This window comes from Belonocnema kinseyi, chromosome 1 (genome assembly GCF_010883055.1).
Source record: "Belonocnema kinseyi isolate 2016_QV_RU_SX_M_011 chromosome 1, B_treatae_v1, whole genome shotgun sequence".
Classification (NCBI taxonomy): Eukaryota; Metazoa; Arthropoda; class Insecta; order Hymenoptera; family Cynipidae; genus Belonocnema; species Belonocnema kinseyi.
The window spans coordinates 110,832,470-110,856,854 of NC_046657.1; the positions used below are offsets into that span (position 1 = coordinate 110,832,470).

General features: G+C 23.9%; 1 protein-coding gene across 1 annotated transcript in view; it reads left to right on the forward strand.

Moving 5' to 3' along the window:
* Positions 1 to 21,097, forward strand: part of LOC117174595 (serine/threonine-protein phosphatase 6 regulatory ankyrin repeat subunit A-like) — a 42,464-nt gene extending 21,367 nt beyond the window's left edge. The window contains exons 6-12 of the mRNA XM_033363828.1: positions 2,347 to 2,593; positions 6,361 to 6,475; positions 6,575 to 6,664; positions 10,953 to 11,176; positions 13,553 to 13,751; positions 19,303 to 19,613; positions 19,695 to 21,097. Coding sequence (XP_033219719.1) covers positions 2,347 to 2,593; positions 6,361 to 6,475; positions 6,575 to 6,664; positions 10,953 to 11,176; positions 13,553 to 13,751; positions 19,303 to 19,613; positions 19,695 to 19,698 — 1,190 coding nt within the window. The 3' untranslated portion in view covers positions 19,699 to 21,097. The remainder of the gene's footprint in view (positions 1 to 2,346; positions 2,594 to 6,360; positions 6,476 to 6,574; positions 6,665 to 10,952; positions 11,177 to 13,552; positions 13,752 to 19,302; positions 19,614 to 19,694) is intronic.
* The last annotated feature ends 3,288 nt before the right edge of the window (positions 21,098 to 24,385 follow it).

Genomic DNA, 24,385 nt, shown 5'->3' on the forward strand with positions numbered 1-24,385 from the left:
TGAAAATTCATCTTTCTTGGTCGAAAATTGATCTATTTTGGTGTACAAATATCTTTTTGAATAGAAAATTCGTGTTTTTCGATTGAAAATTCCTATTTTATGGTAGAAAAATCATATTTTTGTAGAAAATAAACTTTTTTTAGAAAATGTAATTATCTTCTAAAAAATACGTTTTCTTGGCTTGAAAATTGAATTATCTTGTTGAAAATTCAACTGTTTTTCGTTTTGATTTATTCTCTTTCATTTGAAAATTCGACCAATTGGTTGAAAATTTAATTATTTTGTTAAAAACTCATCTTTTTTGTACAAAAATTAACTGCTTTGAATTTTTACTTTATTGTTGAAAAAATACCTTTTAATAAATGTAAAAGAAACTATTTGGTTAAAAATTAATTTTTGGTTGAAAGTTCAACTATTTGGTTGAAGTTTAATTGCATTTCTTTGAAAATTCGACCATTTGATGGAAAATTTAATTACTTTGTTCAAAAGTTATCTTTTTAGTTAAAAATTCAACTGTTCTGATGAACATTAATCTTTTTGGATAGTAAATTTATTCTTTTGGATTGGAAATTCCTATTTTATCGTAGAAAAGTAATTTGTTTGTTTGTTTGGAAATTAATCTTTCTTGATCGAAAATGAACTTTTTGTTGGAAAATTAATTGTTCTAAAAAAAATTCGTCTCTTATGGTTGAAAGTCCAACTATTTGATTATAAATTCAACGATTTTGTTATAAAATTAATTTGTTGTTGAAAGTTCAATGAATTTAATTATTTTGTTCAGAAGATTTTTTTGTCAGAAATTCAACTCTTCTGATGAACATTCATTTTCTTTTGGATAGAAAATTATTCCTTTTAGATTGAAAATTTCTGTTAAGGTACAAAAATTATTTTTTTTACATTCTCATCAAAGAAAGTAAACAAATTTGACCCCCCCCCCCCCGTTTTTGTAAACGTTTTTGTAAACGAAAATGAAAATTTAAAGCTAATTAACGCACGATATGAAAAAACTAAAGGAATTAAAAACAGTAATTTTTGAAGACCCTACAAGATTATAACAACTTTTTGAATTTTTTCGATAAAATTGAAAATTCAAATCTTGGCGGCACAAAAAATAATGATAAATAAAAGATTTGTTATTATTTAATTTTTGGTAGGAAGCGTAGTTTTTGATTAATCCGTAACAAATAGCATTACAAACAGAAAAATTAAATTTTTAGACAAACGACACAAGATACGAAAAAAATAAAGAGGAAAAATTTTGTTCATCCAAAAAAGATCTGCAAACTCGTTATTAATAATTTTTTTCTAGGATACGTATTTTCTTTTTTAATCGTGAAAAAATAATATTGACAATAAAAATCGAATCTTTGGAAAAATGATGCAACGTACGAAAACACACAAATGAAAAAAATGGTGCATTCAAAAAAGATCTACAACTTTTGTTATAAGAATACTTTTAAAATGAAAAAAATTGTTGCCTAAATTATATCTACAAATTTTCTCCCAGCCACTTTACGCCAGGATGGGTATTTTTGGTTTAAATATTAATCAATGAAATAAAAAATATACAAATTAAATTTATGGAAAAACAGCACAATTTGCAATAAAAAGTTTAATAAAAAAATTGTTTTTTTTTATATCATGCGCACTTTTTTTAAATTTCAAAATCAAGATAATTTCTTAAAAATGAATTTTGTTTTGAAAATGCAACTATTTTTGGCGGAGGTTTAATTTGCTTTCCTTTAAAAAATTGGACCATTTGGTTGAAAATTCTATGATTTTGTTCAAAAGTCATCTTTTTGGTCCAAAATTCAACTGGTTTGTTGAGCATACATTTTTTTATAGAAAATTCATCTTTTTGGATTAAAAATTCCAATGTTATAGTAGAAAAGTCATTTTTTGTTTGAAAATTAATCTTTCTTTGTTCAAAGTGAACTGTTTGTTGAAAAATTGTCTTCTAAAAAATTGTTTTTTTTTTTATTTATTGAAAGTCTAACTGTTTGATTGCAAACGCAACCATCTCCCTAAAAAATAATTATGTTGTAATAATTTGTAATAATTTGTTGTTTAATCTCTTTCATTTAAATTGGATAAATGAGCAAAGGAGATAGACTGTGAAGCTTGTCATAAGCAAATAAGAATTTTGATTATTTATAGACTAAATAATAAAGTTTAAAATAAATATTGAAGTTCAATTTTAATATTTTAAAAATTGTATGAAACCATTTTTGCACTATTTTTCAAAACTTGCGACTTTTTTTATGTATTCTAGCCCATCCGAATCCTGAGTGTAAAAAAACTTTCTTCTACCTATTGTCTCTGTATATGAATAAAAATATTTTTCAGAGGCGAGAAATTCTCAGGGACAGACACCTTTGCATATCGCTTCTGCGAGTTCGGATGGCGCCGATTGTTTCGAAATTCTGCTTCAGTCAGGAGCGCAAATTAATGTTCAGTCTGCAATCGGCCGAACTCCTCTTCATATGACCACGATTCACGGAAGATTTACTCACTCGAAAAGTTTATTGGATGCGGGGGCTCTACTAGAAACTAAAGACAATAATGGAAATACTGCTCTTCATTTTGCGGCTTGGTAAGAATGAGATTCTTTTTATATCTAAACTGGTTTTTTGAAACAATCTCACTATTTTGTCAATATGCTTTTTTTCACAATATTATTAATTATTTACAATATTACGTTTTTCGTGACAATACAGGGTGTTTGCCCTAACTATAAAATCTGGAATAGTGAAGGAATTTTTTCGAGAGTTTGCTTAATTTTTTGAAATTGAAATATGAAATTGAATAGCAATGATTTTTCATTTGTAAAAGTAGCTTCATATTACTGTATTTCACTATTTTTTTTTAAATTAATTTTTTCTTTGATCAAAATCATTTTTTGAGTGCAAATTTAACTGTTCTATTTTTGGTTGAAAATTGATCGCTTTCAGTTGAAATTTTGTTCTTCTTAGTAGAAATTAATCTTCTTAGTTGAAAATTTAACTCATGTTGAAAAGTCGTCTTTTTTGGTTGAATTCAACTTTTTTAAATTAAAAACTAAAGTCTTTTTTGTTCGGAATCACTCATTTTTTAAATTAAATTTAATTACTTGCTTCGAAGTTAAACTCTTTTATTAAAAATTAATTTTTTCATTTGGGCATTTGACATTTTTATTGAAATACGTCCCTTTGATCTAAATGAACTGTTGTGTTGAAAAATACTTTTTTATTGTTTAAAATAATTGTTGTTCACTAAAAATTTAACTATTCTAATTTTGGTTGTATATTAATCGCCTTTAGTTGAAAATTCATATATTCTGTTCAAAATTCGTTCTTTTTGATAGAAATTAATTTTCTTCGTTGAAAATTTAACTGAGGTTAAAAAGTTTTCTTTTTTTTAATTAAACTGTTTTTTATTCAAAATAAAAATTTTTTTGTTGATATATTAACTACTACATTCATTGTTTGGAATTAATTGTTTTTGAAATGAAAATCTAATCACTTTTTTGAAAGTTAAACTCTTATTAAAAATAATTTTTTTCGTTTATATAAATAAAATTTTCATAGAACATTCATCTTTTTGGATAAAAATGAACTGTTTTTTGGAAATTCGTTTTTTCTTTCTTTAAAATTAATATTATAACCACATACAAATAAACTGTTCTGTTTTTGGTTGAAAATTGATCGCTTTTAGTTGAAAATTCATGTATTCTGTTGAAAATTAGTTCTTTTAATTAATTTAGTAGAAATTAATTTTCTTAGTTGAAAATTCAACTGAGGATGAAAAGTTGTCTTTTTTTTTTGGTTTAATTCAACAGTTTTTTTATTAAAAATTAAAATATTTTTTATTGAGATAATAACTACTAAATTCTTTATTCGGACTTAATCTTTTTGGCTAAAAATGAACTATTTCGTTGGAAATTAGTTCTTTCTTTTTTTTTTTACGTTAATTTTTAACTACTAATTTAACTTTTCTATTTTTGTTTGAAGATTGATAGTTTTTAGTTTAAAATTCATTTATTTTGTTGAAAACTAAATCTTTTTGATAGCAATTAATTTTCTTCGTTGAAAATTCAACGGAGGTGAAAAAGTTTTCATTTTTGATTGATTTCAACTGCTTTTGATCAAAAATTTAAATCTTTTCTGTTCAGATATTAACTACTGCATTTTTTGTTCAGAATTAATCTTTTTTGGAATGAAAATCTAATTTTTTGGTTGAAAGATAAACAATTTTATTAAACATTAACTTTCTGGTTTAAATATTTAAACTTTTTATAGAAAAGTCATCTCTTTGGCTAAAAATGAACTATTTTGTTAAAAATTAGTTTTTTCATTGCTCAAATTTTTTTAACTACAAATTTAAATGTTCTATTTTTGGTTGATAATTGATCGCTTTTAGTTGAAAATTCATGTATTCTGTTGGAAATTAGTTCTTTAAATTCATTTGAGTAGAAATTAATTTTCTCAGTTGAAAATTCGACTGAGGTTGAAAAGTTGTCTTTTTTTTGGTTGAATTCAACTGTTTTTGATTCAAAATTTAAAAAAAAAATTGTTGAGATATTAACTACTGCATTCTTTGTTCGGAAATAATTTGTTTTTTAATGAAAATCTAATTATTTAGTTGAAAGGTAAACTCTTTTATTAAAAATTAACTTTTTCGATGAAATGTTTAAACTTTTTATAGAAAAGTCATCCCTTTGGCTAAAAGTGAACTATTTTGTTAAAAATTAGTTTTTTCTTTGATTAAATTTTTGTTAACTGTTGTATTTTTTGTTGTTGAAAATTGATCGCTTTTAGTTAAAAATTCACGTATTCCGATGAAAATCAGTTCTTTTGATTAATTTAGCAGAAATTAATTTTCTCAGTTCAAAGGTTGAATTTTTTTGTTGAATTCAACTGTTTTTTAAAATTAAAATTTAAAATTTTTATTCTTGATATACTAACTACTACATTCTTCGATCAGAATTAATCTTTTTTCGAATAAAAATTTAATTACTTCGTCGAAAGTTAAACTTTTTTATTAAATAGTAATGTTTTCGTTTGAATATTTAAAATTTTGATTAAAATTCATCTCTTTGGTTAAAAACGAACTATTTTGCTGAACATTCTTTTTTTTCTTGGCTACAAATTAACATTTTTACTGAAAATTTAATTATTCCAGTTGGAATTATGTTGAATATTTGTTTTTATTTTTTGATTCAAAATGATTTTTTTACCTGAAAATGTAACTAACTATTCCAATTGAATATTCCACGATTTTCGTCAAAAATTCATCTCTTTAGTTGACCATTAATATTTTTGATAAAAAATTTAATTTTTGGTTGAAAATTTATAATTTCTACTTGAAAAATCGTATTTTTTGTTAGAAATTAGTTTTATTGGTTGAAAATTAATCTTGTTGCTTGAAACCTCAAATATTCTAGTCAAAAATTCATCATTTTTGTTGAAAATTGATCTCCGTGGTTAAAAATTAAACTTTTCTAGTTGAAGATTCATCATTTTAGTGAAAAATTCGTCACTTTTTTTGAAAATGTGATTGTTCCAATTGAATATTGCATACTTTAGTTAAAAATTCATATCTTTGTTTGAAAATTAACTTTGTAAACGAAACATTTAAGTATTCACTTTTTGGTTGATAATAATTTATCTTTTTAGTTGAAAAATCGTCTTTTTGGTAGAAATGTATGTTCTTGGTTGAAGATTCACCATTTTAGTTAAAATATTATCTTTTTGGTTTAAAAATCAACTTTTCCTGTTGAAGATTAATAATTTTAGCTGAAAATTCATCAACTTCGTTTGAAAACGTAACAATTATTTAAAAAATTAATTTTCGTCGGTGGAAAAATAGTTTTTAAACTCAAAATTGAACTATTTCATTTTTTGTAGCAACTCATTTTTTTTATTTCAAAATTGATTTATTTCGTTGTAAATTTATCTTTTCCATAAGGAAATTCAAATATTTGATTAATAATTCATGCATTTTGTTGTAAAAATTATCTTTTTTTGTATAAAATTAATTTTTTTGTTTAAAAAATCGACAATTTGATTCAGATTTATCTATCTTGTAAAAATTCAATATTTTTACTTGAATAGTTAGGAATTTGAACCGGTTTAAATTTAATTTAATATAGGTCCCACATTAATTTGATGTAAATATGCATTCAATTTTCAGTATAAGAAGATAAAATAAAAATTTGTTTGAATTATTATTCAAATTCATGGACCTTTGAGAAAATTCAAGTCAGGAAATTTTTTCCAGGATTTGGCCAGACACCCTGCACTCTTGACATTATTTTCATCTCTAAAGTGAGTCCGAGCCAAGTATTTGATTAACGTAAAAATATTTTCCTTTGAATTCTAGGTACGGCCACGAATGTTTGACGATGAAGCTTTTGGAACACGGCGCCTCGCCTTCGTCAAGGAATTCTTTGCAACAGACGCCTTTACATTTTAGTTGTTTAAAAGGTCGCATTGAAGTAAGAAATTTCGTTATATTGATTTGAAAGCACCATAAATTCAATCTTCGAATTGTCACGTATTTTTACGTAATATTTATTTATTTATTTTTATTCCAGGTTTGTAGAAAACTGCTACAGGTGGACATTCGGCATATTGATGCTAAAGATGCGAGGGGAAGAACGCCTTTGCATTTAGCAGCTTTCAAGGTAAGAATATCATTTTAAATTTCATACTTTTATATTGAATTATACGCAATTGCTTCTTTTCTAATTCTTTTATAATTCAGAAAAATACTTGGATTATTTTCCAACATTTTGATATATTCCTTTGATAATAGTAAATTTCACTTTAGTCCCAAAAATTGTCTTCTAACAAAACTATTTGATTATACTTTCAAGATTTTCTCTAAACCTGAAAAACCTTTTTTTATTAAATATTCAATTACTTAGTTGAGAGTGGAACTAATTGGTTAAAAAGTAAATTTTTTGTTTGATGATTCATCATTTTATTTGAAAAATTTTTTTTTTTGTTTAAAAGTTAATTTTTTGTTAATATTTCTTTAAATTATTTTTCAACTAAAAGTTAACTATTTGTTTGACAATTTCAGTATTTTGTTGAAACTTGGTCTTTTGTGGTAGAAAATTAATCTTCTTGGTGAATATTTACATTTTTTGCTCAAAATACATTTGTTTAGCTTGGAAATTAGTTTTTTTATTAAAAACTATTTCTTAAACTGAAAATTGAACTCTTACAGGTTTCATTTGAAATTTTTTTGTGGTGGAATATTAATCTTCTTGAATTCTTGGTGACTAATTCACAATTTTGGTAAAAAGTTCAAATATTAGGTTAAAATTTCCATTAAAAGTTAAAACATTTGATTAAAAATTAATTTATTTCGTGAAAAATTATAATTTTTTGGTAAAAAATTAATATTTTGATTGAAGTTTAATTTATTTGCTCGAAAATTAGTCGTTTTTTTTCAATTATTTTTTTACAAAAAATGTAACTTCAATTTTTCGTCGAATTTTTTTTTTTACAGACAGTTAATCTTTTCACTAAAAGATTAATTGGTTCGGTTGAAAATTTAACCGTTTCATTGTAAATTTACTTTAGTTGCTTAAAACTTATTTCTCCAACTTAAAATTAAACTTGTCTATTTTTGTTGAAAATCTATCTTTTTTAGTTATAAATTCATATATTTTGTTGAAAAATTCTCTTCTTTTTTTGTAGAAAATTCAACTACTTGGTAAAAAATTAATTCTTTAACTGATGATGCATCATTTTATTCAAAAATTCATTTCTTTGGTTCAAAATTGACACACTATGTTGAAAATATGTTTTTTTTTATGGTTAAAAATTAATTTTTTTACTAAAAATGTAGTTATTTAATTTTTGCTAGAAAATTGATATATTACAGGTGAAAATTCACTTAATTGTTGAAAACTCTTTTTTTTTAACTCAAAAATTCAATTATTTGACAGAAAATGCATATTTTTGGGTTAGAAATTAAGTTCTTTTTAATTCGTCAGTATGACTTAAAAAATCAACATTTTGGAAGAGATTATTTTTCTTTATTGTTTGAAAAATCTTTCTGGGTTGAATATTCCCACTTTTTGGTTTAATGTAACAGTTTTTTTTCTTGAAAATTAAAATATTTTTTGTACGAAATATCAACAATTATACTCTCTGTTGAGAATTCATTTTTTAAAATAAAAAATTAATTAGTTTGGTTGAAAATGTATCTATCAAGTTGAAAATTCCATTCAAAATTAAATTAATTGGTTGAAAATTCATGTGTTTTGTTATAAATTATTCTTTTTTTTTGTAGAAAATGAATTTTTTGTTGAATTGTAATTTCTTTGGTTGAAAATTAGTTTTTTTCTTAAATTAATTTTTTGCTAAAAATTTATTTAATCCATTTTTCGTCGAATTTTCTTTTATAGACATTGAATATTTTTGGTAGAAAATCCATTCGCTTTTTTAAAAATTTAACTGTTTCGTTGCAAATTTATTTTAATTACTTAAGAACTTCCTTCTAAAACTTAAAATGAAACTTATCTATTTTTTGTTGAAAATTGATCTTTTTTAGTTGCAAATTCATATATTTTGTTCAAAATTTCACTTCTTTTTTTTTTGAAGAAAATTCATCTTCTGGGTTGAAAATTCAACTATTTTATTAAAAATTAATTTTTTGATTGCCGATGCATCATTTTATTCGAAAATTCATTTCTTTGGTTAAAAATCTAGAAAACTATGTTAAAAATTCGTTCTTTTTATGGTTGAAAATTAATTTTTTTACTAAAAATTTACTTATTTAATTTTTGCTAGAATATTGATCTACTCCAGTTGAAAATTCACTTATTTTGTTGAAAACTTTTTTTCCTTCGAAAATTAAATAATTTGACAGAAAATGAATATTTTTGCGTTTGAAATTCAATTTTTTTAATTCGTCAGTATGACTTAAAAACTCAACATTTTGGATGAGACTATTTTTCTTTATTGTTTGAAAAATTTTTCTGGGTTGAAAATTCCCACATTTTGGTTTAATTCAACAGTTTTTTTATTTAAAATTAAAATATTTTTGTACGAAATATCAAATATTACTTTCTGTTGAGAATTCTTTTTTTTCAAATCAAAAATTCATTATTTTTGGTTGAAAATTTAACTATTAGGTTGTGAATTCCATTCAAACTTAAATTAATTAGTTGAAAATTCATGTATTTGATTAAAATTTTTTCCTTTTTGTAGAAAATGAATTTTTTTGGTTGAAATTCAATTTCTTCGGTTGAAAATTAGTTTTTTTCTTGAATTAATTTTTTATTCATTTATCTATTTCCTTTTTCGTCGAATTTTATTTAATAGGCATTGAATATTTTTGTTAGAAAATCCATTCGTTTTGTTGAAAATTTAAATGCTTCGTTTTGTAAAAAATTCATCTTCTGGGTTGAAAATTAAACTATTTGGTCAAAAATTAATTTTTTGATTGAAGGTGCATCATTTTTTTCGAAAATCCATTTCTTTGGTTCAAAATTTAACAAACTATGTTGAAACTTTGTTCTTTTTTATTGTTAAAAATTAATTTTTTTACTAAAAATGTAGTTATTTAATTTTTTCTAGAAAATTGATCTTCTTTAGTTGACAATTCATTTATTTTGTTGAACTCTTTTTTTGTCGAAGATTATATTTTTTGACAGAAAATGCATATTTTTGGGCTTTACATTCAATTTTTGTTTGAAAAATTCGTCAGAATGACTTAAAAACTCAATATTTTGGATGGGATTATTTTTATTTATTGTTTGAAAAATCTTTCTGGGTTGAAAATTCCCACTTTTGTGTTTAATTTAACAGTTTTTTAAATTAAAAATTAAAATTATTTTGTATGAAATATCAAATATTACTTTCTGTTGAGAATTCCTTTTTTTTAAATAAAAAATTCATTATTTTGGTTGAAAATATAACTATTAGGTTGCAAATTCCATTCAATATTAAATTCATTGGTTGAAAATTCATGTATTTTATTAAAAATTATTCTCTTTTGTAGAAAATGAATTTTTTGGTTGAAATTCAATTTCTTTGGTTGAAAAATAGTTTTTTTCTTTAATTAATTTCTTACTAAAAATTTATCTATTCCATTTTTCGTCGAATTTTCTTGTATAGACATTGAATATGTTTTGTAGAAAATCCATTCGTTTGTTGCAAATTTATTTTAATTGCTTAAAAACTTATTTGTCTAACTTAAAATTAAACTTTTCTATTTATTGTTGAGATTTTTTTTTTTAAGTTGAAAATGTAGCTATTTCATTTTTCTTCAAAAATTTGTTGTATAGACAAATCTTTTTCGTTGGAATTTGAACTATTTCCTGGGAAATTTATTTTATTGCGTTAAAAACTTATTTCTCTAACCTTAAGTTAAAATATTTTATGTTTTGTTGAAAATTTATCGTTTTTTTTTTTTTTTTGTAGAAAATTCATCTTCTGAGCTGTGAATTCAACTTCTGGTTAAAGATTAATTATTTACCGGAAAATTGATTTTCTTCAGTTGAAAATTCACTTATTTTTTTGAAAACTCGTCTTTTTTTGTTGTGAAAATTTAATTATTTTGAAGAAAATCCATATTTTTTGTAGTGAGTTTAAATTTTTTCCATATTTTCGTCTTTAAAACTTAAAAACTAAATATTTGGGATTACATTTTATTTTAGTTTACTGAAAAATCTTTCTTGGTTGAAAATTCAACTATTTCTTGAAAATGCCTACTTTTTTGGTTTAATTGAATAGTTTTTTAAATTGGAAATTAAAATATTTTTGGAGGACATATCAACTATTTAACTATTTTGTTGAAAAATCCCTTTTTCTTTGTTAAAAATTAATTTTTGTAACTGAAAGTGTAATAATAAAGTATTAAACTAATAAATTTTGTCAGTTCTATCATTTAAAAAGCAAGCCTTTAATAGTTCAATAATTTGTTTATTTTTTTTAAATTTAAATAATTTTCAGGGTTCAGTGAATTGTCTAGACCTTTTGCTTTCGAGCGGATCCGATTTTCGAAAGACTGACGACGAGGATAGATGGCCTCTACATTATGCCGCCAGTCAAGGCCACTATCTCTGTATTTTTACTCTTGTTAGTTTTGGTAGCGATCCGAATGCAAAAGACACAAAGGGAGTCACTCCTTTGCATTTTGCCGCTGCGGCTACCCATCCGGCTGAATCATGCGCTCAGTAAGTTTTTTTTTTCAAACAAAAAATTATCAGGATTTTTAGTGGAGTTCTTTAGAGGAAATTAGGCGATACGTATTTTTCCGATACGCAGAGAAAAGATTTTTAAAAAAAATTATGCTTATTTGAATTTTTTGCTTTGTTTTTTAAAATACTCGATTTTTTTCTTAAAACCTCTATAACTTTTGATTGATGAAATTTTCAAAAATGAATGTGGAAGATTTTAAGAATTTTTTTTAATTTAGCAGGATTTTTAAGAATATTTGAAAAAAATCCGAATCATTTTAAAAGACGCTTAGAAGTTCTGAAAAAATATCAAAAATAATATAAAATTTGAAAAATGTAAAACAACATGATTTTTCTATTCAAAATAAAAATAATTTATCTTGTAAGTTAAGACGCCATTCAGTTCATTTTATAAACAAAAAATATAATTGTTCAATTTTTAATGTTTCCAGCTTAAAAGTGCCTAAAATGATATAATTTAGAAATAAATTTTATTAATTAATTAATTGATTCTTCAATTTAGAGCATCTAATATTATAATGTGGATTTATATTTTTGGAACTAAATCTGAATCTTTGAACTCTATAACTTATAAAGTATAAAATTGTTTGCAACCGGAAAAAACGTTTTTTTTTTTTTTAAACGAAGTAAAAACATTCAAATATGTTTAACTTTTTAGATTTTTTTTTGCAAATCGGAAAAATACGTATTCCGTAATTTTCTCTAAAAAACAACATATTTTTTGCAAACATTTTTTTGTAAACTGTGGTAGGATTTAGTACAAGAAAATTAATTTTTTTCAACTGAAAATTGAACTATTTCAGTTTTTGTAGAAAATTTATCTTTTTTAGTTGAAAAATCGTCATTTTTGTATTAATTTAATCATTTTGGTTTAAAATGTATCTGTCTGGTTGAAAGCTAATCTGTGTTTAAAATTTGTATTTTCTGATTGAATTCAAAGGTTCTAATTTTAAAATGTTAATCTTATTTGCTTTAAATATAAGGTATTAATTTAAACTTCAAAAACTTTATTGAAAATTCTTTTTGTTGTTGTTGTAAAAGTTAGTTTTTAAACTAAAAATTAAAGAGATTGGTTGAAAATGCATCTGTTCGCAAATGAACAGTTTTATTGAGCATTCATAATTTTGGGTTTAAAATTGAGCTGTTTTTTTCAATTCATCTTTTTGGCTGTTTTTTGTTGTTTGTTTATGGACTAAAAATATTTTCTGATTGAAAATTAAACTCCTGTTGAAAATTGGTCTTTTTGGTATAATTAAACTGTTTTTGATTTCAAATAAAAATCTTTGCTTGGCTTAAAATATCAACTATTACATTCTTTGTTGAAAATTCATGTTTCTGGTTGAAAAATCAACTACTCGTTTAAAATTTCAACTACTTTGTAAAATCTCTGGACCCCTCTCACAAAATATTACCAAGATTTTGTAAATTTATGAAATAAACATACGTAGATATAAACTCTTTTAGTTAAATAATAGTGAAACCATAATTAAATCAGATATAGAAAAGAAAATGTGATAGAAATAAGTACGTCTTACAAACGTACAATTTTTTTATTTTATAATTTTTTTTTAGTTGAGAATTTATCTAGTGGTATTTTTAAAAAATTATTTTGTTAAAAATTGAAAAATTTTCTTCGAAAATTCGTTCATTATGGTTGAAAATTTCACTGCTTTATTGAAAATTAATTTTTTTTTTGTGTTGAGAAGAAACTTATTTTGTTGAAAATTCATATTTTCGGTTTGAAAATTAAACTACTTTATAGAAAGTAAGTCTTTTTGGTCGATTTCAACTGTTTTTGGTTTAAAATTAAAATCTTTTATGGATGAAACATTAACTATTAGACTTTTCTTAAGAATTTTTGCTGATTTTAACTGTTTTTGGTTTAAAATAAAAATATTTTTTGAAGCAACTATCAAATATCAAAATTTTTGGTTGAGAATTAAGTTTTTTGGTTGAAGATTTATCTCCTTGGTTGAAAATGTGATCATTTTATTAAAAATTGTTTAACATTAACTGTTTTCGATTCAAAATTAATATATCTTTTGGTAGAACTATCAACTATTGCACTTTTCGTTGAGAATTAATTTTAGTTGTTGAAAATTCCTCTCTTTGGTTGACAATTGAACTATATTGTTTATTATTATTTTTGTGCTAAAAATTATTTTTTAAACTAAAATTGATCATTTTCAGCTTAAAGCTAATGTATTTTGTTCAGGGAAAATAAAAAATGGTTCAGGGAAACGACAGGGAAAATCAGAAAACTCCGAAACTGGGATTTTATAGCAATCCGGATGAGACAAAAGTAAAATAATAAAATGAATTTATAAAAATCCTAAAATTAAAATTTTCTAGATGTGTCCAGTACTTAATTGACCACAAAGCAGATCCATTTTTGCGGGATAACAATAATTTTGCTGCAATTCATTATGCGACTGTCGGTGGAAATCAACAGACGATCCAAATTCTTCTACAAACTTATCAACGATCTGGCTCATCGTCTTCACTGAATGAAGTTCTTCTCTCGCCTTCACTCACACCTTTACATTTAGCGGTGAATGTTATATTTTAAATTCATATTTTTCGCGACCTTTCATTTTTAATTGGTTGAAAATGGGCTTTTCAGAGACTTTGAAAACTTCAAAATTTAACATGTTGGAGTCCCAAATAATTGAAAGATCTAAAAATTGGAAGATTCAATCATTGAAAATGATTAAACTTCCATTTTTAAATACTTCACAGTTTAAAGTTTTAAATTATTAAAAAGTCTTAAACTTCATTTTTACAGTGTTTGAAAGGTTTACACTTCCGAAAGTTGAAAATTCACTTCAATTATTTAAATATTACGTAATTAGAATGCTTCGATTGGTTGAAACTTTAGAAAGTTTGAAACTCTTATCTTTGAAAAGCCTTAAACTTTAATTTTTGAATGCCACAAAATTTGAAAGCTTCAATCTTTTGAAACTTTAAAATGTTGCAGCTTCTATATTAGAAAAGTCTTCAACTTCAATTTTTGAATGTTATGAGGTTTGAATGCGTTAATTTGTAGAAACTTGTAAATTTTAATAATTCTTTAGAAAATTAACAGAATTTGAAAACTTGAATCTTTAGAGACTTTAAAATGTTGAAACCTTATCTTTAAAATGTCATAAATTTCAATTTTTGAATACCACACATTTTTAAGCTTCAATCGTTAGAAACTTAAAAATATTGAAGCTTCTTTTTTTGAAATGTCTTAAAATTCTTTTTTTTATACCACAGAAATTGAAAGCTTTCATCTTTGTCAACTTAAAGTTTTTGAGGCTCCAATCTGGGAAAAGCCTTAAACTTCACTTTTGAAGAATTTTAAAGCTTCAATTTTCAGAAACTTGGAAATGTAAAAACTTTAATCATTGCAAATTCTTAAATTTCCAGTTTCAGATACTTTACAGTTGGAAATCTTCAATGTTTAGAAAATTGAAAATTTCGAATATTCAATCTTTAAAAACTTCAAAATTTGGAACCATCAATCTTTGAAATATTTTAAACTTAATTTTTTTAAATATTACAGGTTGTTAATCGATCAATATTTAGAAAGTTGAAAATTTGGAACTTTCAATCTTTGAAAAGTCTCAAGATTCAATCTTAGGAAAATGTCTCAATTTTTAATTTTTGAATGTTGCGAAGTTTGAATGCGTTAATTTGTAAAAACTTGTAAATTTTAAAAATTCTTAGAAACATTACAAATTTGGAAGCTTCTATATTAGAAAAGTCTTAAACTTTAATTTTTGTATACCACAGAATTTGAAAGCTTGAATCTTTAGAAAGTTAAAAATTTTGAAACCTCTATCTTTAAAATGTCATAAATTTTCATTTTTGAATACCACACAATTTGAAAGCATTCATCTTTATTAACTTAAAGTTTTTGAGGCTTCAATCTGGGAAAAGTCGTAAACTTCGCTTTTGAAGAATTTTAAAGCTTTAATTTTCAGAAAATTCTTAAATTTTCAGTTTCAAATATTTTACAGATGGAAATTTTCAATGTGTAGAAAAGTGAAAATTTCGAATATTCAACCTTTAAAAACTTCAAAATTCAAAATTTGGAACCCTTAATCTTTGAAGTATGTTAACCTTAATTTTTTTAATAATCCAGGTTGCTACTACATCAATCTTTAGAAAGTTGAAAATTTGGAACTTTCAATCTTTAAAATGTCTCAATCTTAAATTTTTGAATTGTATGAAGTTAGAATGCTTTAACTTGTAGAATATTTAAAAAATGTTGAACATTCTATCTTTGAAATGTCTTAAACGTCAATTTTTGAGTACCACACAATTTGAGAGCTTCAATCGTTCGAAACTTTCAAATTTTGAAGCTTCTTTGGAAATTTTTAAACCTTAATTTTTTAATATCAGAGAACTTGAAAGCTCCAATCTTTAGAAACTTGAAATTTTTGTAGCTTCTATCTTGGAAAAGTCTTAAACTTCTCTTTTACAGATTGTCAAAGCTTCAATTTTCAGAAAATTTGAAATTTAGAAAATTCAATCATTGCAAATTTTCAGTTTCAGATACTTTACAGTTGGAAATCTTCAATCTTTAGAAAATTAAAAAATTTCGAATATACAATGTTTAAAAACTTCAGAATTCAAAATTTGGAACCCTTAATCTTTGAAGTATCTTAAACCTAATTTTTTTAAATATGACAGATTGTTAATCGATCAATCTTTAGGAAGTTGAACATTTGGAACTTTCAATCTTTGAAATGTCTCTATCTTTAATCTTGGAATATTACGGATTTTGAATGCGTTAATTTGTAGAATCTTGTAAATTTTCAAAATTCTTTAGAAAATTAAAAATTTGGAAGTTTTTATATTTGGAAAGTCTAAAAATTTAATTTTTGTATACCACAGAATTTGAAAGCTTGAATCTCTATAAAGTTAAAAATTTTGAAAGCTCTATCTTTAAAATGTCATAAATTTCAATTGTTGAATATCATACAATTTTAAGCTTCAATAGTTAGAAACTTGTAAATCTTGAAGCTTCTTTCTTTGAAATGTCTTAAATTTCTTTTTTTTTAATACCAAAGAATTTAAAAGCTTCAATCTTTAAAAATTTCGAAACCTTTATCTTTGAAATGTCTTAAAAATAATTTTTTTAATAGCACAGAGTTTGAAAGATTTCATTCAAAAAAATGAAAAAATCTTGAAGCTTGTATCTTCGAAACGTCTTAAACTTCACTTTTGAAGAGTTTTCAAACTTCAATTTTCAGAAACCTGGAAATTTAGAAAATTCAATCATTGCACATTCTTAAATTTCCAGTTTCAGATACTTTAAAGTTGGCAATCTTCAATGTTTAGAAAATTAAAAATTTCGAATATTTAATCTTTAAAAACTTCAAAATTCAAAATTTGGAACCCTGAATCTTTGAAGAATCTTAAACTTAATTTTTTTAAATATTACAGGTTGTTAATCGATCAATTTTTAGGAAGTTGAAAATTTGGAACTTTCAATCTTTGAAAAGTCTCAAGAATTAATCTTTGAAATGTCTCAATCGTTAGAAACTTTAAATTCTTGATGCTTCTTTCTTTGAAATGTCTTTAACTTATTTTTTTTTACCAAAGAATTTAAAAGCTTCAATCTTTAAAATTCTTAAAACCTCTATCTTTAAAATGCCTTAAACTTCACTTTAACAGGGGTTTAAAGCTTCAATTCTCAGAAACTTGGAAATTTAGAAACTTCAATAATTGCAAATTCTTAAATTTCCAATTTCAGATACATTACATTTGGATATCTTCAATGTTTAGACAATTGAAATATTCGAATATTCAATCTTTAAAAACTTCAAAATTCAAAATTTGGAACCCTTAAGCTTTGATTGAAGTATCTTAAATTGAGTTAAAAAAAATATATTACAGGTTGTTAATTGATCAATATATAGAAAGGTGAAAAATTGGAAATTTCAATCTTTAATTTTTAAATATCACACAATTTCAGAGCTTCAATCGTTAGAAACTTAAAAATTTTAAAGCTTCTTTATTTGGAAATTTTTAAACCTTAATTTAGTAATACCAGAGAATTTTAAAAGTTCAATCTTTAGATACATTAAATTTTTGAACCTTCTATCTTAGAAAACTCTATTTTTGAAATGTCTTAAACTTTAATTATTGAGTTTAAAAGCTTCAATCTTCAGAAAGTTAGAAATTTAGAATCTTTAATTTTTGCAAAATTTTTAACTTACAGTTTAAGATACTTTACAGTTGGAAATACTCAATTTTTCGAAACTTGCAAATTTTGAAGCTTCTTTCTTTAAAAAGTCTTAAACTTCAATTTCTAATACCATAAAATTTGAAGGCTTCAATCATCAGGAACTTAACATTTTTGAAGCTTTTCTAACTTTGAAAACTTTTAAACTTCACTTTTAGAGTTTGAAATCTTCAATCTTTAGAAAGTTGAAAATTTAGAATATTCAATCTTTCAAATGTTTTAAATTTCAATTTTTGACAGTGAAGAATTTAAAATGCTTTAATTTGTAGAATATTGTCAAAGAAGCTTCTATCTTTTATAAACATAAAATTTTTGAAGCTTCTTTCTCTGGAATCTATTATTCTTCAATTTTTTAATACCACGGAATTTGAAAGCTTCAATCTTTAGGAACTTAAAATATTTGAAACTTTTCTAACTTTTTTCAATTTTAAACTTCACTTTTAGGGTTTAAAATCTTCAACCTTTCGAAACTTGAAAATTTTGAAGCTTCTTTCTTTGAAAAGTCTTAAACTTCAATTTTTAATACCATACAATTTGAAGGCTTCAATCATCAGGAACTTAAAATTTTGGAAGCTTTTCTAACTTTGAAAACTCTTAAACTTCACTCTTAGAGTTTGAAATCGTCAATCTTCAGAAAGTTGAAAATTTCGGAGCTTCAATAATTGTAAATTCTTAAACTTCCAGTTTTAGCTACATTACAGTTGGAAAGCTTTAATCTTTAGAAAATTGGAAATTTAGAATATTCAATCTTTGAAATATTTCTTAAACTTCAACTTTTGACAGTGACAAATTTTAAATGCTTTAATTCGTATAACCTTGTAAAAGAAGCTTCTATCTTTTAAAAACAAAAAATTTCTCAAGCTTCTTTCTTTGGAAAGTCTTAATCTTCAATTTTTTAATACCATAGAATTTGAAAGCTTCAATCTTTAGGAACTTAAAATATTTTAAGCTTTTCTAACTTTTCTAAATTTTAAACTTCACTTTTAGAGTTTGAAATCTTCAATCTTTAGAAAATTGAAAATTAAGAATATTCAATCTTTCAAATGTCTTAATCTTCCATTTTTGACTGTGACGAATTTTAAATGCTTTAATTTGTAGAATCTTGTAAAAGAAGCTTCTATCTTTTAAAAACAGAAAATGTTTGAAGCATCTATATATCAAAAGTATTAATCTTCAATTTTTAAATACCGCAGTATTTGAAAGCCTCAGTCTTTAGAAAGTTGAAAATTTACAAGTTTCGACATTTGTAAATTTGTAAACTTGGAGTTTTTGGTACATTACAGTTGGAAAGCTTCAATCTTAAAAAAGTTAAAAAGTTGGAATATTCAAATTTTTAAAAGTTTCAAACTTCAATCTGTAAAAGGTTTTACACTTAAAATTTTGAATTTTAAGATGATGGAATGCTTCAATTCGTAGAACATTTAGAAGTTTGACGATCTTATCTTTGAAAAGTATTAAACATTAATTCTTGTATGTTGCGGGATTGAAATGCTTCAATTTGTGGAAGCTTAAAAATTTGGAAAGTTCTTTCTTTGAAAAGTCTTGAGAATTAATTTTTGAATACAACAGAATTTGAAAGCTTTAATCTTTAGAAGTTTGCAAATTTGGAAGACTTAATCCTTGAAATCTTTCAAATTTATTATGATTTCTATAAATTAAAGATTTTAAATATGAAAGCAGATGAAATTTGAGATTTTCCAAACACTTTAAAGCTTCAAATTGGGAAATTTTCAAGTTTTCAATGTCTAAAGCTTCGAAACTTTCCTAAGCTGCAAGATTAAAGTCTTCGATATTTTTGTGAAAATTATATTATATATAAATTGATTTTTTGCTCAGTCTTCTAATATTATTTATTTAAAAAAAGGCTTATCACGGGCATCGAGACATCATTCACTTACTTCTTCGATTTTATCCGGACGTGAATATCAAGGAAGAAAAGGGAAAAACGCCCTTATATTTAGCAAAAAGAAGAGGCCATGACGACTGTGTCGAACTTTTACAAGATCGCAAAACTTTAGATGTAGAAGAAAATTCCACGGATCTAAAAAGTCCGACAATTTGTTACTCTGCTCACTGTGAAATTAAGTCCCTAATTGATATTCTCGTAGAAAAAACGACACGGATTCAAGAAACAAATGGGGAAACTGATGTTCGATTAAAAAGACATTACGAGCAGTGAGTTCATTTTAATACTGTTTTTTTTTTCATTTTAACTTAAATTCGAAGTTTAGGAGATAACATTTGTAATTTTTGCAGATAACGAGGAATTTTTTATATCGTCTCAGACTGTTTTATCTTTTACGGAAAAGCATCAAAAGCTGGTTGTATTCTTTTATTTAGTTTCGGAAAAAATAGATATTAGTTTTTTTTTGTGTCAAATATTTTAAAATTTGGAAGCTTTACTTTGGATGAATCAGAATTTAGAAATTAATCTTTTAATACTCATAATATTTGTAAGGTGTCGTCATTTAAAAAAATTTTAAGAGTAGAAAACAGCGTTTAAAATTTCCAAGGAATTTATATTGGCAACTTTAGTTTGAAGGACATTAGACAAGTTTAAAATTGGTAATTTTAAGCTTGGAAAATTTTCAAATTAAAAATAAGACTTAAAGTTGTTTGCATAATTCTTGAATGGACCCAAATAATCTCACTTTTTATCACCGACAAGCAAAAATTAAAAAAAAAGCACAAGCATGACAATATAAGTAAGAAATGAACAAATGAATAATGAAAATGTGTGAAAAAATATTGCATAATTGACTGCCAGTATGAAAAACTGTGAGTTTGTAATTGTAAATAAAAATCGAAAATCGACGATCAAGTTTAATTTCTTCAAATAGAGATTTTGTAAAACTTAATAGTAAAAATGAACTGAATTAAAATTAGAATTGAACAAAAGTACTGAAAAACTAAGTAAAATTTGAGGGAAGGTAACTTGATTTTTGATTTTAAATTTGATTAATTGTAAGAAACAAAAGACTCTGCTGAATCGATACTCTCTGCAGTGAATACTTGATATTTCAGATGGTACAAAATTTGCTGCAGTTTTTTGTTGTTGCAAATTATAGTTCACTGAATAGTGGAAAAATAGTAGAGCTTATTTATTTTCCATTTTTCTAAAAGAAATAATCAGATAATCGCCTACTCAAAAATTCTCTCGCTAAAATCAATAACCAATGTACTATATAATTTATTGTTTAATTTAGACTTTGTTTAATTTAGAAAATATCTTATTTAGGGACTATTCAATTGAAAATTATGGTCGTAGGATAAATTTAATTTAGGAAGTGTTGAATTAGTGATTTGAAAATTTCAGGATGAAACACATTTTATAAATCTCCCAGGTTTAAGTTTATGACCTTAAAAGAACTGAAGTTTCGATAGCCTAGGATTTAATTTACTTTAGCAAGAATTTAATTAAGAAAATAATAAATTCAATTAAGAAAAATATTTAATATACTTATTACATTAAATTCTATTAACTTAATACACATTTATTTCTAGTACCAGTCTTAAAAGTCGGTGCTTGAATTCTTAAGGTCAGTAAAGAAAAGTTTTAAACGAAAGTCGATACTTTAATTACCTTAGAATTTAGATAAGAAATATTTACCATTTATATTGTAAGATCCAGAATATAAATGCAAGAGATTTTAGAATAATGCGTATAATATATTTTATTCATTTTGTATTTAGGAATGCTAATATATCTCTAGTGGATTGGTGTAAATTCTTAAGGGACCGTACTTAAATTACGTAACAGTTGAAGGTAATTTTGGAAAATTCACGAAAACTTTCTACTGGAGATTTTTTTTTAGTTGTAAATTTTATTATTTGATTGAAAATTTAACAATTTTCTTAAAAAGACATCCTTTTTGGTTGCAAATACATTATATTGTTAATATTTATTATTTATATATTGAAAATTTGTCTTTTTGATTAAAAAATTTACCTGTTTTAGTAGAATTCTAATTTTTCTTTGACAAAAGTGCAATTTTTTGGTTGAAAATTTTACAATCTTATTAAAAATTCATCCTTTTTGGTAAAAAATTCGATGATTTAGTAGAAAATTAACTCATTCTTTAGAATTCTGATTTTAGTGTTGGAAAGTTAACTGGAATCTTCTTTGGATGAAAATTTAACAATTTTTAAAAAGTTTTTTCATCTGTTTTAGAAGAAATTTGATCTTTTTTGAATAACAATGCAACTCTTCGATTGAAAATTCAACTCTTTTTCGAAAGTTTGTCTTTTTGATTTTATAATTCAACAGCTTAAACAGAAATGTCATACTTTTTAGTTAAAAAACTACTGTTTTGTTGAAAATTGAACTATTTCGCAGAAAAATTAATTTTTGTTAAAAAATTTATATTTTGGTCTTGAAAAATGAACTGAAATCCTTTCTGGATGAAAGTTCAACTTAAAAAAAAATTTGGTCGTTTTTTATTAAAATTTCGTCTATTTTAGTACTACTTTTATTTTCCTTTGATAAAAATGGAACTATCTGGTAAAGAATTGAACTATTTCGTTAAAAATTCATCCATTTCGGTTAAAAAAATTCGTATTTTTAGATTTAAAATTCATTTTTTTCGTAGAAATGTATTTTTTGTTAGAAGATTAATATTTTAATTAAAAATGCTTCTGTTTTAGTAAAAATTTCAACATTTTTAAAATGAAAATGCAACTTTTTGATTTGAAATTATTCTTCTCTGCTTGCGTATTTGCCTTTTTTGGTTTAAAATAAATTTTTTTAGTGAAAATGTAACTTAAACATTTTTTGAAGATTGATATTTTTTAGTTGAAAATTTTCATTTTTTGGTAAAAAAATAATTTTATTGCTTTGAAATTTTAATTTTCTTGGGGAAAAATGCATTAGTTTCGTGGAAGTTTAAATTTTGGCTTGAAATTCCTTAATTTAATTAGTAGAGAAAATTACTCTTTTAGCTTGAAAAGATTACAAAATTTAGATAAACTTTTATTCCTTTCTTGAGTGATAATTCTTTGTTAATGGAAAATTTTTCCTTTTGGTTTTAAAATTGCTTATTTTTGGTATGAATTTGATCTTTATGGATTGAAATATAAACTATGACACTTTTTGTTGGGAATGTATTTAATTATTTTGTTGAAAATTCGAGTATGATGTTAAAAAGACATCTTTTATAGCATAAAAGACATTTGTTGGTGAAAATAAATTAATGAATTCCGTTTATAAAAGATTCTATGTTAAATTATTACAACATTAAAATTCTGCTATTTGAATATTAATGATTAAGAATTTTGAAACTAGCAAGAACTAGCAAAAAATTTCTGAAAGCTAAAAATTATGTACAGTAATGAGTGTGTGGAGGGGGGGGGGGGTTTAAAGAGGACATACAATCCTTTACATAATTTAAGTACGACCCCTAAGTGAATTTACACTTTCTCGCTCTTTAAAGAGAATATTATAATTATTAATTATGTGTAATCGAAAATATGCAGTAAGTATCAATAGCTATTTTCATAGAAATTTACAGAAGAGCCTTAACTGCCCGAGTGAATAGGCTGCGTATTTTCAAGAACTTTTATAATTTCTAGTCTGATTAATCCCCCACAATCAAAATTCAGACTTGGATTTTAAAAATGGTCTTGAAAATCGAAATGTGTGATAAGCACAAAATGCGATTAGAAATTAATTTAGGATAGCAAACTTATCAAATAGGCTTCAAAATATTTGAGTTTTAGGTGTATTTGTTTATTTACCAAATTATAATGCTTGATTTTAACATCAAAATTTGATAGCTTGAATTTCACAAATAGAGAATAAATTTTAGGCCTTGCTATTTAAAAATAAAATTAATTAATTTAAAGTTTTAAAGCTTTACATGAAGGTTTTAAATGTTTCAATACTTCAAAATTTTAAACTTTCAAATTTGAATATTCAGAAACCAGAAAAATCGGGTCTGAAATTTTTGCGATGATAGATAGAATTTAGAATAAAGAAAGTTTGAAAAAATCGTTTTATTGAAAACAAAATCAGGGCGTCAATTGTGAGAAACTAATTTAGTCCTGGAAGAAACATTATTGTAATAAAAGACACGACATAAGAGGTTGTATTATATTGTAATTATACAAATTCATACACAAATAAAACTGAATACTACAAAATATTCAATTTTTCGTCTTATTTATTTGAGATTTTATGAGGAATTAAAAATTAAAAACGGGTTTTAATCAAAACTTCAAAGTTAAAAATAAGTAGGACTATACAATTTTTTGGTAGATTTTAAGTTCCCTATTCTAAATTTTAGACGAAAGCACTACAAGTATTTTTTAGAGCAGAAGTAGTATTTCAAAGAAGAAATATTTCTGAATTATAATAGAAATTTTGTCACATTTTTGTTGCGAATTCAAATTTTGTAGTTAAAAATTTAACCACAACTTGGTTAGAAGTTAAACTTTTCCGGAAAATCGGAAAAGGCCTTCACTGCATTAATATTTAACAAATTAAAACATCTAAACTCTTCTGTAAAAAAATATTTTTTTCAGTTAAAAATTCAATTGAATTTTTCTTTTATGTTGAAAATAAAATTATTTGTTTAAAAATTGATATTCTGCATATAAAAATTAAACTATTTGTTTGAAAGTATATATACTTTGTCGATTTTTTTTTTAATTTATCTTCATTGTTAGGAATTTATGTTCTTAAAATAAAACTATTTATTCCACTTGAAGATTCATAATTTTAGTTTGGCTGAAAATTAATTTTTTCAACTGAAAATTTAACAGTTCCATTTTTAGTTAATAATTGATCTTTTACAGTTAAAAATTTAACAATTTAGATGGAAATTTGTCTTTTTTAATTGAAAATTCAACTATTTTATTGAAAATTCACTATTTTGTTTAAAAAATGTATCATTTTTTTTAGTAGACAATGACCTTTTTCTTAAAAATTTGTTTACAAATTCTTTTCGGCC